General features: G+C 34.4%; 1 protein-coding gene across 1 annotated transcript; it reads right to left on the bottom strand.

The window, feature by feature from the left end:
* Positions 1 to 1,806: 1,806 nt before the first annotated feature.
* LOC111403617 (FT-interacting protein 1) lies at positions 1,807 to 5,120 on the bottom strand. The gene has a single exon (XM_023032184.1). It carries the CDS (start codon positions 5,028 to 5,030, stop codon positions 1,977 to 1,979), a length of 3,054 nt encoding a protein of 1,017 aa, XP_022887952.1. The 5' UTR covers positions 5,031 to 5,120; the 3' UTR covers positions 1,807 to 1,976.
* Positions 5,121 to 14,318: the final 9,198 nt, after the last annotated feature.

Here is a 14,318-nt window from a genome sequence, read left to right as displayed (position 1 = left end):
AATCAGGGATCATTTTGAAGAATTCAAAAATTCAGCCACCGAAATGAAGTTTTCGTTTATAAACTATAAAAATCTAGAGCATTTTTACAGACCTTGGCCAAACTCTTCACATTCAAAGGGGGTGGATATTTTTTTTTGGGCATTAAAAAATGGGGTGGACCCCTTGTATGAGATATTTTGGCCAGTGTCTCTTCAAATGATCCTGGCAGAATAGCATTTTTGAAAAATATAAGGGGGCGTTTGGTTTGTCGTTTTTCGCAGTTTTCTATTTTTAATTTTCAAAAACACTCAAAACGCGTTTGGTCGCTCATTTCCGAAAACAAGGAAAAATTTATGACTGAAAACTTAAAACAAATTTTTTTTTTTCATTTTGAGTGTTGACAATTAAAAAACTCAAAACGATCAAAATACGTCTTTTTTTTTTTTTTGGATGCTCAACGGTACTTTTAAAATAGTAAATTCATCAAATTTAAAATATATATTATCAGGTAATATATTAGCATAAAATTATTATGTTTTACTAAATAATCAAATTAATTGAATAAATATCATAAAACAATTTCCGGATATGCTCATTGAGGCTGCGGGTAATATGCAGCCAAGGTTCTCTAGATGAAGCCATGGTGGGGTGGACGGTTATGGTTCGGCCTCTTCGGAGAGGTAGAGATGGCAGTTTGAAATGAACTGTGTGCGGCTATAATTCTTCTAAAAAACGTAGAGTATGGAGGCCAACTTTGGGCCTATGCATAAAAAAAAATGTTTTCTTATTTTAATATTATTCTAAAATTTTAAATCAATTTAAAAATTATTTAATAATTAAAAAAAAGCATAAAAAGTGCAGAAGGGTAAGCGCCTTGGTGCGACTAAGCCTAGAAAAAAATTTAAAAAAATAAAAAGCTCGAAAAGCATTGTTTTTTAGAACACTGAATTTGGAAAAGTGGGATTGTCGTTTGTTCTATTAGGTAATTTGTTGTCAAACGACCTCCCTCGGACTGTAATATTACTCGATTTAAGTTCTCAGTTGGTCTAGTCAAATGACTGAACGAGAATTCAACACCACATTCTCGAAGCAACCTAAATAATTTAGTATTGCTCGTGGCCTAATACACTTCCTTGGATGGCCATTAATTAAGAGAATATCTTGTGAGCCTATTTAATTGTCTCTTGGGCCTCTAACTTGACCCATTGTTTAACCTACCTATACTTACCTTATTTGGGCCAGCTGACTTAGAAATAAATTGATTTCTTTCTCTCATTTTAAGAGACCCAAAAGGAGACCCATCGCTGCCTCCCTTATTCTTGGCCGATTCTCATGGTTTTCTCTTGCATCTTCTCTGCCTCTTTTTGTCTATGATCTAAATGGTGATAGTTGATGAGATTCCTTGTTCCTTTGTGATCTCGTAAGTGATATATCTCATTGGCAACGGGAAGTAAGCTTGGTATTGTCTTGGATCCGTAGTTGTCGACTTTGTGGTGTTGGAAGTGGGTATAAACTGAACCTAAGTTATCTTTGGTGATCAATTTTCATCTCCTTACATGTTCAAAAAGAGTCAATAGTTTATCTGCTAAGCTCCTAATGCATTTATTTTGTCTGGACATTTTTTCTTTGTTTATTTTCGAAGGCATGCTGTGTCCCTCTTTAGCATAAATGATTTTTTGTCCAGTCATCAGTACTTGGATTGATTGTATTCTGTTATTCATATCACCTACTGTTCGAGGTGATTTAAATCAATACAATTGTGGTTAAAATTAGAGAGGAAAAGAAAAGAAACAGAAGGTAACAAGTACAACAGGACCATGCAAATTAAGGGAAGATACCAATAGCCAGAGTACTCCAAGATTAAATTACAATGGAAGACCTTGACACTACAACCTCTGGATCTTAGAAGCTGAAGCTGAAGCAATAAAATTACCTTACACCTACTGTGATAATTCTAATCCCCATTTCACTCAAAAAAAAAAAAAAAAAATTCATTTTACAGCATGGTATCAGCATTTGTGGGCAGCCTCTTGAAGAAGCTAACAGCACATGAAGGCAACTTGTTCCTGAATCTGGGTGGCCTCAGATAATACACAACCCAAACAGCCACCACCCATCTGATTGGCACCAAATAGAACCCAAATGCAGCTATAAAGCAAAACATCACAAACAAGAATGTAGCTCTGGGATCACGCCAGCTTAGCAACGCTTGAAATCTCTCGCCTTGAGTTGCAAAATCCCCAACAACAGTTTGAATTCTTCCAGCAATGCTCCTCAAACGATCGTACCTCATTCGAACAATCTCTGCACTTCGACTAGTTGGGAATGAATCAAATTCCTCGTCCAATTCGTCAGGGAGAATTGTCTCTGCAAAGGACAGTCGAGTATCCATGTGAGGTGGGTAACATGGCCGGGACCTATATCGCCAAATTCCCACGGTAGCCAGCTTGAGAAATATGCAAGGAATTATTAGCTCGGGGACCAACACAAGGATGATGAAGACAATTAGAAATAACGTGGAGTATACGGGTTTCTGCCAATTTCTTAAGGATTCTAACAACCTACTCATAACAACAAACCAGGCTAAAACATTAGTAAGCCTAAAGAAATTAGCTTTGCTCTTTCTCTTGCTCCACATATGGGAGTCATGATAAAGCATGTACTCCACCACTTCTCTTCCCAATGGAGGCTCTGCTCGACTGAGCCTTGATGCTATCACACTCATAGCCTGGCACCTTAAACAATCCAGTTGATTCACCGACAATGGCTGCACATAGTGCATCTTTGGCAGCAATGGCAATGTGTATGAATGTAACATATTGAACATATTAGCACACGAAAACCGAACAGCCAAACTAAGCTCTCCCATTTTCTTCACGCCAGAAGGATGCAACATGAGCAGTGGGTAAGCATGAGTATAAACTCTGTCAGATTCAAGAGTTGACAATCTGATTCTAACCTTCCCAATGCAAGTATCACGATTTACGGCTCCTGATGCAGTATTCTTGTCAACTCGCGAATTATCGAACACCCCAATGGAAATGACAGTGCAAGGATCATAAACTTCCCAAGTGTACTGCTCATTCCACTTGGGGGCCAAGCTGTCCACCACAGTCCGAGTTCGAACCCATTTCTGCCCATATTTTGCAACACAATAGGCGTCAGTCAAGCCTCCTTTGCCATCTTTTATCTTCGTGGGCATAAGATTTGTTGCACCCAAAAGGCCAACTTCAAGAACACCAATGTGGGGCTTCCAAAGCTGCTTAGCTGTTGGCCTTACATCACTACTGTACATTGTGGCCTGATCGAGCACATGATAACCTCCCTCAAGTGAAGCACGGAGGTGAATCCGAGAGGCAAAGCGAACCACAGCCTTGGACTCGTTCTGGCTGCTGAACTGAGCGTCAAGATTAAACCATCTAGACATCACCGGCTTGTCATCAAATCGCCTTTCAATATTTGTCATGGGTAAAACCAGTCTCCCCACAACTTCATCCTTATTCGAAGCTAGACGATCCTCGACTGAGATCAACAGATAGTCTTCAAATGGCTCAGCAACCACAAACATGAAATCCTCATTCCAACAAGGATTTGAAAAGCTCCTATTTGTCATGGGCGAGGCAATCCCAGTCCTCAAAACTTGGTTCCCCACTAGAACTTTAGCAAAAAGCTCTGGATATCTCACCATTTTATTCAATGGCGCCCCTTTGCCTCCCAAAAAAATGTCTTGTGCTTCCATCACACTCACTCTCAAGTACCATAGCTTTGGCGAAAGGTAAACCTTTGACTTAATTGAATTCAAACCATCAAAATGCACATTAGCTGCCTTGGAATGCCAGGCTTCGGAGAAGGCCTCATCTGCCTGAGTCCCGAACCACATGGACACCATGACCTCACCACATTTAGCCTTGTCACCTTTCTTGTCCTCCATTCTATACCATTGTGGTGCCAATTGACTATCGGGTGGAACCCTTTTGGGTACCTCAACTAAATCAAACGAAACTCGGCCCAAGTACTCATCTTTACCACTCTCCTTCACAAAAATGTCCACCGTGGATGATTGAATACAATCTTTGGAAAAGGCAAAAATTTGGTCCCAATCTGCATTGGTCAAAGATACCCTATTTGTAATCCCTTTGTAATTTCCAAGCTTCACCTCAGCCACAAGCTCACCACCACCAAACAGCGAAATCTCACGAGCCCTCACAACTCTCACATACAAATACTGCATTTGCTCAACAAGATCATAAGTAGAGCTCGTTTTATCCTTGTTCAAGCCTCCAAGGTGAGGATTGGTCTCCTTTAACGCAAACTCGCTCAACCCAGTTGAGTAGCCCCGAATCCTAGCACCATGACTGATGCCGACGCTGTGAGCGCCGCCGGCAGCGGCGGGAATAACAGGCCCAGGAACGGTAGAAATAACAACATGCTTGATATCACCTAGGCTTGGCTCCACGGGCTTTGGGTGGATCAGATTTTGCAAACCCAGCCCCATTTTGTTTCTTTCTTGGCCCATTTGCTGTGGCACGATCAAGTTCCCACGCTGCTGCTGCATTTTCTTGTTTTTCTTGGAAGCAGCGCCACCAGAAACCATCACTCCACCACCACCACTTCTATCGCTACTAATCACCTGTTTAAAATCTTCTTTCGTAGATAAATAAAGCTTCAAGTTAATCTCACCGCGCACGTACGAAAACAAGCTCCTTTTATCCAGCGTATAAAGCTGAGCCATTTCTTCACCTTCTTTCGCAATGCTCGAGCCCGAAACCCTAACCTTTCCCAAGAAATTCCTGCTGTTACTCGATCTCCTTTCGTTAAAAACATTCACTTCTATGGTCCTGTAAGGCAGGTCCGCGACGTCTTTGACGTGAAAAACTAGCTTCTCGTTCCAAACTGGGTTGAGTTCTCTGTATTTGACTTGGGTTTTATGTCTCTGGTTCTCAAACTCTACCTCTACAAATGGAGACGATGAACCTTCACCATCTTTTGGCATGAGGTTATGTGCAGCCACCACTTCCACTACCAGCTTCTCTTTGCTGCTATTATTCATGTCTGATTTTCTTCCTTTCGTTTTTCTGTAACGGAGAGAGATATATATATGCAGATATAGACAGTAGATACAAATATATAGAGAGAGAAGATTGAAGAGAGAAGAAAATGGATTGAGTAGACTGACTGAAACAAGAATGGGAGATTGAATTCTGAGTGAGTTGTATCACGTAGAAGGTACAGCTCTACTTACCTACCTTATATCAGAGTGCGTGTGAACCACGGGTCATTAATTCAAATGCTAAAAAAATAAAAATGTATTAATACCATTGACCTTTACGGTCACAAAATCCAAACGTTGTGGTTGTTTAGCCCGTTTGGTCCCTATTAATTTTCATTTCATTATATATATATTTTTAATTTTTAACCACATAATTTTTTATAAAATAATATTATATGTAAATTAAAAATTTTTCTTCTTTTTTAACTATTTATTTTTCAAAAAATATTATTCCACCTATTTTTATTTCTATTTCTAAAAAATTGGGAGCCAAACGAGTCTTAGTCATCCTTTAATAAATTAAATTATTTATTATAATAATATTTTTCATCACACATTTTATAATAAAGTATTCTACACACAAATCAATAAAATTAATTTATATTTGAATCACACATTCTCCAAAAAATATCATTCAAAATTATTTAATTTCTCTCGTAATAGGGGACAGACTCTTAATTGTAAAATAGTAACGCTAATATTATCCATATCATAAATATTTAGATAAAAACAGCATAAATAAGTAAATAAATAAATTTCAATTCACATTGTCCTAATGGTTAAAAAATGATTGTTTCCACAATCGAAATTAAGGATGAATATGGTTCCACTTGATTTTGGCTCCAAGGGAATTAAATCTAACCGAATTATGAACCAATGATTTTTTTTTTATTCAATTCTAGTTTGAATTTGATCCCATTACTTAAATTTTGAAATGATAAATGCAAATTAAAATCTATCATTAATTATATTCATAACCACAAGTTAGTAATATATGCCTAAATTAAAACAAAAATATTCATCAAATTCAACTTCAAATCATCAATCATGAAATGAACTATAGTATAGTAAAATTCATTCACAAAAGTCCAAACACATGAACAAAATATAGCCTTAATTTGAATAAATAAATATTAAGTTCCATTCCCATAAAAAAATATTGCCTAATAATAATGATTCACTAATGTAAACAAATGAGTTACTCCCAAAAATAGAATTTTTTATTGTGATTCATTTATTTGTAAAAATATATAAAATAATTAATAAAAATTGAATTAGAACCAAATTGTTCTTGATTCAAAAGAACCAATACCATTAGTTTGTTTTGTAGAATCGAACTGAACCACTTGGTCTGATTGGATTCCGATTTGATATGATCTGACTTGATCATTTTGTCCACTCGTACTTGAAGTCATTTTTCTTATAATAAAAGTCGAATAAAAATTTAAATTAACTTAAATAATTGGTCAAAATTATTCCAAAACAACTTATTAGATACTGATTTCCGACAAAATTCTCACGTAAGTATTCACAATAAAACACGTATGATTTCAATTTTCTATGACAAGTCCAATATAGAAAACTAAATATAGCTTCAAAAATCTGGAAATACAAGGAATGCATGACGATTTGTGAGTTAAGAATTGACCCTCCAACTATAATGAAAGGTTGATTTGTTTTCTTTTGAAGATTAAGGATCAATTTGCCATTAGAAAAAATATATTAAGGAGCAATGATGAATTTTCCCTTAAAAGGGACCAGCTGTGTATAAAATTAAGAACCTTCCTTAAGCTTTGTAATTACCATCTTGGTTGGAGCAGCTTGGTAATGTAATAACCATGGAGGAGGGTTCCTTGGGGTCAGGAGTATAAAGGCTGTTCAAACCCTGGTCAACTTGGGCATATACCGCGATTTACCTCCACCGGTCACTGAGGGGCTGGGGGCTGGGGGTCCAGGATATAGTCTGGCGAAGCTGGGAAACCTGGGTTAAAAAAAAAAAAAAAAAAAAAAAAAAAAAAAAAAAAAAAAGAAAAAAAGAAAAAAACCTTCCTTAAGCATGAAGGACGCAAAACCACGCTCCAGATACCCGCGTGAATAGAGTCGGCAACGGAAAGGTTTGGACAGGAGCGTGACAGAATCTACTGAAAGAATATGATAAATATACGAAAAGGATAAAAATGTTCATCGTCTTCCGAGGTCACTGGTTTTTTCTTTGCTTTTTTTTTTTTTTTTTTTTTTTTTTTTTTTAAACATAAAATTATTAATATGTGTATAGCTTAGAATGTTGGAGTTTCGTCGTGAATTTCTCCAATGCTGTTGTCCTGTGGATTAAAGCTGTCTGAAATAGGCGGCATCCTCTCTCCTAACGTCATTTTTCATTCTTTTCATGACCTTGGTTGGCACATTATTCAAGCGAATTAAGTCATTTGTACTTGTTTGTTAATATTTTTTTGAATTGTCCTATCCCACCACTTCTCTCACATGAGATTGGATCTCATTTGAGGGTCATGACGTAGGGTCCAATCCTCATGTGAAAGGAGGAGGTGGACCCGAATAAATTAAAGTGTGAACAAACAATACAAGTAACATGACCCTACTCAACCAAGTCGAGTATAGGAGAGAGTTGAAATTTCACATAATAAAAACCATAGAGATTGACACGATCGTTAGAATATGTTTGATAGAGATTTTAATTTAATTAATATCAATATTTTGACTGTTATTTTACTATTTCAATTATTATTTTTGAATTTTCTTTCATAGTTAGAACCCACTTTATCTCTAAAGGTCAAAAAATCAATTAACAAAATTCCTACTAAACAAATACTTAATAAAATATCACATGACAATCTATTATAAGATTGTTTAAAATAAAATGAATTTTTCAATCAATCACATTTTGTCAACACTTATTATTTTCAACCAATAACATCTTGTCAACACTTATTAATTATATCAACCGTTATGTCACTTACTTTTTGACAAAATAGCATTATTCAAAAATTTATTTGAACCATGCTAAAGTGATCAAAAATGGTTGACATGCAACCTGACCAAACACTCACAAAAGGAGTCGGGTCCACCTTTTTTTATTTTTTTACATTTTTATTCACGTGGATCCCGCACAAATGAACAAAATAATTGCTTGGATGAAGAGTAACACCTACTTTCGTTTTTCAAGTATTATTAGAACAGAGCCTTTTTGACTCTCATTATTTTCTAAAAATGTATTTTGAAATAGTAAATTGATGAAAATTGTATTGTTAAAAAATAAGAAATACTTTTGAATTAGCATGCAATATTTATTTTATTAAAGAATGTATGACTGAAAAAAAAGATAGAGAAAATTATATTTTAAAAATAATGAAAATTAAACAAGCATTTGTGTCAAATGCAAAGTGTTGTGTAGTTGTACATTGTCACGATCAATTCACAAGATATATATTAAAAGCCCTTGTCAAATATGACGACTGAAATAGTGAAATAACGATAAAAAAATTAATTTTCAAAAGAAAAAATCGCTCCCAAACAGGTCCTATATAAAAATAATAATGAGTTACATGAAATGTGTGAACAGCAATAAGTATTAACAATCATGCTACAAATATATAAAATTTTGGCAAAAACTCTAACAAGCAACATCTGGAGAGAATTGGTTGGAAGATAGAAAGATAAAAAGAAAAAGAAAGAACAATCCACTCATCTACAATCACGTCAACGTCGATAAAATTTTTATCAAAAATTCCATATACTCATGACTTTTTTACGAGTATTATTATGAATATGTATTAAAATTAATATTTAACTTTGTGACACTGTATAAATTAATTTATAAATCGTACAGATGCTATTTATATGTCAATCTGTGCTATGCTTGAATTAAATTGTAGAACTGCTTCCTGCCTGTAGGACTCCACATTGGCAATGTGGTCAGGGGCTGCTATATGGACAGGATTTTGTCGGGCCACGTTGGTCCCTGTTTGGACAGGGCTTGTTCAAAGAAAAATAAAAAAAAGATTGAACCCCAATTTTGAGGACCTCCACCGTTTCGCCTCTAGAGTTTTGTGAGGGTGGTAAATTGCAGGATGTGCCCCATCAAGCAAGGGAACAAGAGCTGCCTGTACACTGCGCCTACAAGGAATCCAATTTCATGTCTCAGGAATCGAATTTCCACACTGCGGCTACCAGCAATGCGTGAGATAACCTCACTTATATCCTTTGTACCACTGGACTATGTCCCGAGAAGCTCCCAGGGCTTGTTCAAATAGTTTTATCCATGTGGTCGAACTTGCAACATTTTATTATAGCTTTGTGCAGCATAGGCTTAAGGATTGTCAATGTCTAGACAATTATTGTGGAAACCTATCTCAACACATGCACGCCTTATAAAATATTAAAAAAATCCTGAGTACCAAAAAAACTTTAATAGAATTCTTATCGATGTCGATGTGGCCACAGCTAATTGGATTTTTTCCGCTTCTTTTAATCTTTCAATCAATTCTTGTTATGTGTTGTCTGTCAAAATTTTCTGCACTTAGCATGATTGTAAATATTAGTGTAAGGAGTGGAGGCAAGACAATCAATATGGGTAAAAAAAATTATCTTGAGCGCCTATTTAACTTCCATTAAATCAAAAACTCTTTTCTTTGTAAACCCACGTTTTACACATTCATACAATAAAAATATTTTACACATAAATCAATTTTTTTTTTACCACACATTCTCCAAAAAAAATAACTATTTCGAAACTTTTTTTTTTTTCTGAAAAAACTCATTTTAATGAATGTCAAAATTGGTTAAATTTGTTTTGGTGCACATGTCAGACACATGGCCCATTAGAGTACTCGGTGTGTAAGTGGTTATGTTCGAAGGTTTCAAAATAATAAGGAAAACTTAGGATGCTTTTAGTTACTTGTTTTCAATTTTAATTTTGTAAAATAACCAAAATGTGTTTGCTCTAGTATTTTGAAAATGCTTCAAAACCTATATTTGAAAAAAAAATTTCTTTTTTAAATAAAAACACGAAAACACTCAAAAACATGGAAAATAAGCTTTTTAATGAACATTTGCCAGAATAAAAACTCTAATAAATCTAAATTTCTAGAAAAAATAAAAATGTAAAATTATAATTTAAATGAAAACAAATAAAAATTCTTAGCCCCTGTAATTAATTATTTTTTTTAATTTCCTATATCCCTTCATAAATTTATATAAAGAGCAGGAGTGAACATATTTTTAAGATTCGGGCCGAAACAAAATAGAATCGATCGGTGCGATTTCGATTTCTCTATTAAATGGGTTGATTTTGGGGCCATACATCGAGAACCAATCGGCCCCTGTCCAATTTTGCCTTAAGAACCAGTAGTGCTCTCTTGAAATTCACTTTTTGCTTGTACCAAGATCCATTATATCTTTAAACAATAGACCCGAAAATTATGTCATGTTAAAATTTTATTTTTTGTACACTCTCTTTTTCTTTCTTTTAATAGGTAATCAAAATTCAAGTCTAGATAATTTTATATATATTTTACAAATTCATAGTTTTAATGCAATCAAATTTAAAAAAAAAAAATTTAGTTCAAAATTTCATAAGAATTCAAATTTTTCGTTGTTTCCAAAGTAACTGACCAAGAATCAAAATACTTGAGGATTACTAAAGATAATCAAGTTATTGTTAAAAAGAATTTTTTTAAGAATTAATTTTTGATCGAATTTTTACCGTTCACGCTTTGTTTAATAGTGTATCTTTTTCCCCCTTTATGAGCTGATCTTGAGTTTTGAGTGGATTTTTGTTTGTAACATTGTTTAATTGACTTTTTTATATTGTTGGATTACGAAAACGATAAGTGATTTTATTCTCCGTTTTCATCTATTTTCAATCAGACAAGTAATTTCATATTTTAATTTCATAATTTTTTCAATATAAAGAACTCGATCAGACTGAAATAGAACCAATTAGTTTGGTTCTGATTCGATTATATGTTGGATATGAAATCAACAATTCCATATATAAGATTCTCATTGGTCCTTGATTTTGTTCGATTCCATTCCGTTCAGAATCGAATTAGTCAGATCGCACCCACTCTTAATGAAGAGTATAATTCTCTAATCAATGTTCCAAGCCTTACTTTTTAGAAATCGATCTTATGTTGTCCCCTTGTTTGAGGATTTCCTAGTTTCATCCAGTTTCTTACAAAATATTGTAAGATTCTACCTTATAATATATTACCATAAAAATGTTCCAATCTAATTAGTGGAATAAAGTATAATAAAACAATTTCTTAAAGTTTCAAATCAAATGTATTTTTCATTTTTCTAACTTTAGAAAGAGTTTTTCAGAATGATAAATCAAATGTATTTTCAATAATTTTAGAATAGATCCTCCAAACAGAAAAACTGAAAATGAATTTATAACTGAAAAATTGAAATACAAACAAAACGCTCCCTTAGTATATCTATATGAATATAACAACTAAACTAGTTCTTTTGACTATGCTGCTAAATTTTTTAGCTAATGATTACAGAATTCTTTGAGATTACTAGTAATCACTAGGAATTGAAGACTTCTAATGGAATCACATTATACTAGTCTACTTCTATTGAGACAACATGGATATATTCTCATGCATTGAAACTCTATATGCTATCAAGAACAGTAGTGGTTCTGATAGATCTATCACACTATGAGTTTGAACTTTCTTGACTAGAGTTAGATAAAATTCCTGAATCAGATTGGATTAAACCGGACTCGAACCAAAAGGCGCTTGACAATTCTTCAAGCTCTAGCAGATGGGGTAAAAGTACTTTTCAAAGAGAATCTTTTTCCACCGAATCGAATTGAGCAGTTCTTCTTAAGTTTAATACACTGATATTGAAATTTAGAACCGATAGGTTCGGTTAGATTCTCAGTTCTAAATTAAGAACCGAATTTTCTTAATTTTTTTTTATATTAAACAAGTCAACTTATGTTAATTTTTTCTTATTTCATTTGCCAGCTAATTATTTGATCTCAAAAATATCATTTTCTTGTTTCATTTACCAACTAATTAATTGAGCCCAAAATATTATTTTCCGTTTTTAACCCAGATCCAACTTTGTAATTCAAAACTTAAAAAATAAAAATTGAGTATCCTAAGTTTTTCTCAATTATTCTATCATTTCTCAAATAATCGAAGATGAGTGGCCGTGCCTCTCTTCATCTTACCCATTTTTTTTCCCTATTCAATGAATTTTCTCTACTTTAATCAAAGTAATTTATATACATTGGTGAATGGATCTTTTTAGGAAACTTGTTGTTTGTATATTTTTAAATTGAACTACATTATATTGTAAGTGTTAATATAGTGTTATTATAAGAATTAAGATTGAGCATATCATTAATTGGATTAATACAGTGTTGTTGTAAATATTAAAAAAAGTTAATTATGGTACAGAACTGAACTGAACCGATAGATTTCATAGTTAAATTTAGATCAAACCGTTCCACCTACTAAATATCAGAAAATTCTAGTTCGATTCAATTCTCTTTGGAACAGAATCGAACCAAACCATGTCCAACCCTATTATCGACACCCAAGTTGAAGTCAATTATTCATATTAACATAGAAAAGAATGCCATCAAGGAATAAGCTTCTAGTAGTAATATGTAAGAGATCATCGTGAGATTGCTAGTTCGATTCCCGTTGGAGCTGTCTATTGACCTTCTTGATTTGAGCCGGTCAGCTATGGGTAACTTAGGCTGGTTTACCTCCTTATGATCCTTTGCCGGCTAGGATCACAAGGTGGGGTTTACCTAGTGCGCACCTTCGGATAGCGGCTGCGGGTTCCTTTGTCAACAAAAAATAAATAAAAAAATAATAATAATAAGAGATCATCTTTTGTTCCATCTATGTAAGAAAAAAATGGAGAATATTCAATGACTATAACATGGATTTTCAAAATAAGATGTATGGCTCAGAATGGACTATTGTGCCTTTGTACTGTGTAATTGTATTGCATACATCTAGACTCTGCCATTTCTTTCGCCCATTTATTTTTTATTCGAGTTTCCCCCTTTTTTTCTTTTTTTAAAATTTATTGCTTGTACAATTTGACATCTGTCATTTAAATGAATAGACCATTATACCTTCACTATCTTAATGAATGGATCATTACACATTCACTATCTGAATTCAATTTCCAAAATTACCCTTGTATCTACTTATTAAGCATACATTTCCTTCTTTGTTGTAATTGTGGGTAAGCTAGGTATATGCCAATTAAGGGACCTGCATTATCATTACACTGCAAAAGTAAAAAAAAGACAGTTACTTGCTCCACTTATCGATATCATCTTTCAAAGAAAATGAAAATTCATTAAGGTCATGCTACTTTTACTTATTTGTTAACACTTTGATTTACTCGAATTCACCTTCTCCTCTCGCATGGAGGTCGGACCCCATGTCATGACCCCCACATGGGACCCAACCTCATGTGAGAGGAGTGATGGGTCGGATAACCCAAAGTGTCAACAAAAAAGTACAATAGTTTAATCCAATTCATTATCTTGCAATTTCTCAAACATGCAGGAGCTTTGTCGTCTCTGTTCTCACTCACGAACACTCCTTTCACGCACAAACCCTAGAAATTTCTTCCGTCTTACAAACTCCTCATGCAAGAGGGAGAGTTCAAAAATTGGCTGGCTAGGTTTGCATTTTTTTCATGGGCGTCAAAATCCCATCACGTAAATCATTTTTTTTTTTTCAGGCCCTTTGCATCAAAGCCATGGAAATTCTTGTTGAAGAGAGTAATGTTCAGCGAGTCCATGCCCCCGTTACTGTAAGTAAAAAGTTCATTAATCTATTTACTAATAGGACATTATGAGAAATATATTTAGATGACTAATTTTAGATTTTGTCTCTCTAGTTTTGGGTAGCGGAGGGATGGACCTGGGTTTACGCATTTTTATTTTTTGATATTCAGGTATCCCAACTTACACCAAACTAAATCCTGGACCTCCAAAACTCTTGCCCCTAGAACTTTGGAGGTGGTAAATCGCAGGTTATGCCTCAACTGATCACAGGTTCCCCCATTGCCTGTACACTTCTGCGCACAAGAGATTCTCCTCCACAGTGATTGCTCCATACCAAATATTTGACCGCAGGTTCCCACCAGGAATCGAACTCTCCACTCTACCGCTGGAAGCAAGACAATGTTGATTGATCCACCAATTGAGTTGTGCCCCGGGGGACGGGTTTACGTGTTACTCAAGTGTTTTGCAAAAGGCATATGCCTTTTGTTTTTGTTATT

Source organism: Olea europaea, chromosome 11 (genome assembly GCF_002742605.1).
Source record: "Olea europaea var. sylvestris chromosome 11, O_europaea_v1, whole genome shotgun sequence".
Taxonomy (NCBI): Eukaryota; Viridiplantae; Streptophyta; class Magnoliopsida; order Lamiales; family Oleaceae; genus Olea; species Olea europaea.
This window is presented reverse-complemented; position numbering and strand designations above follow the sequence as displayed.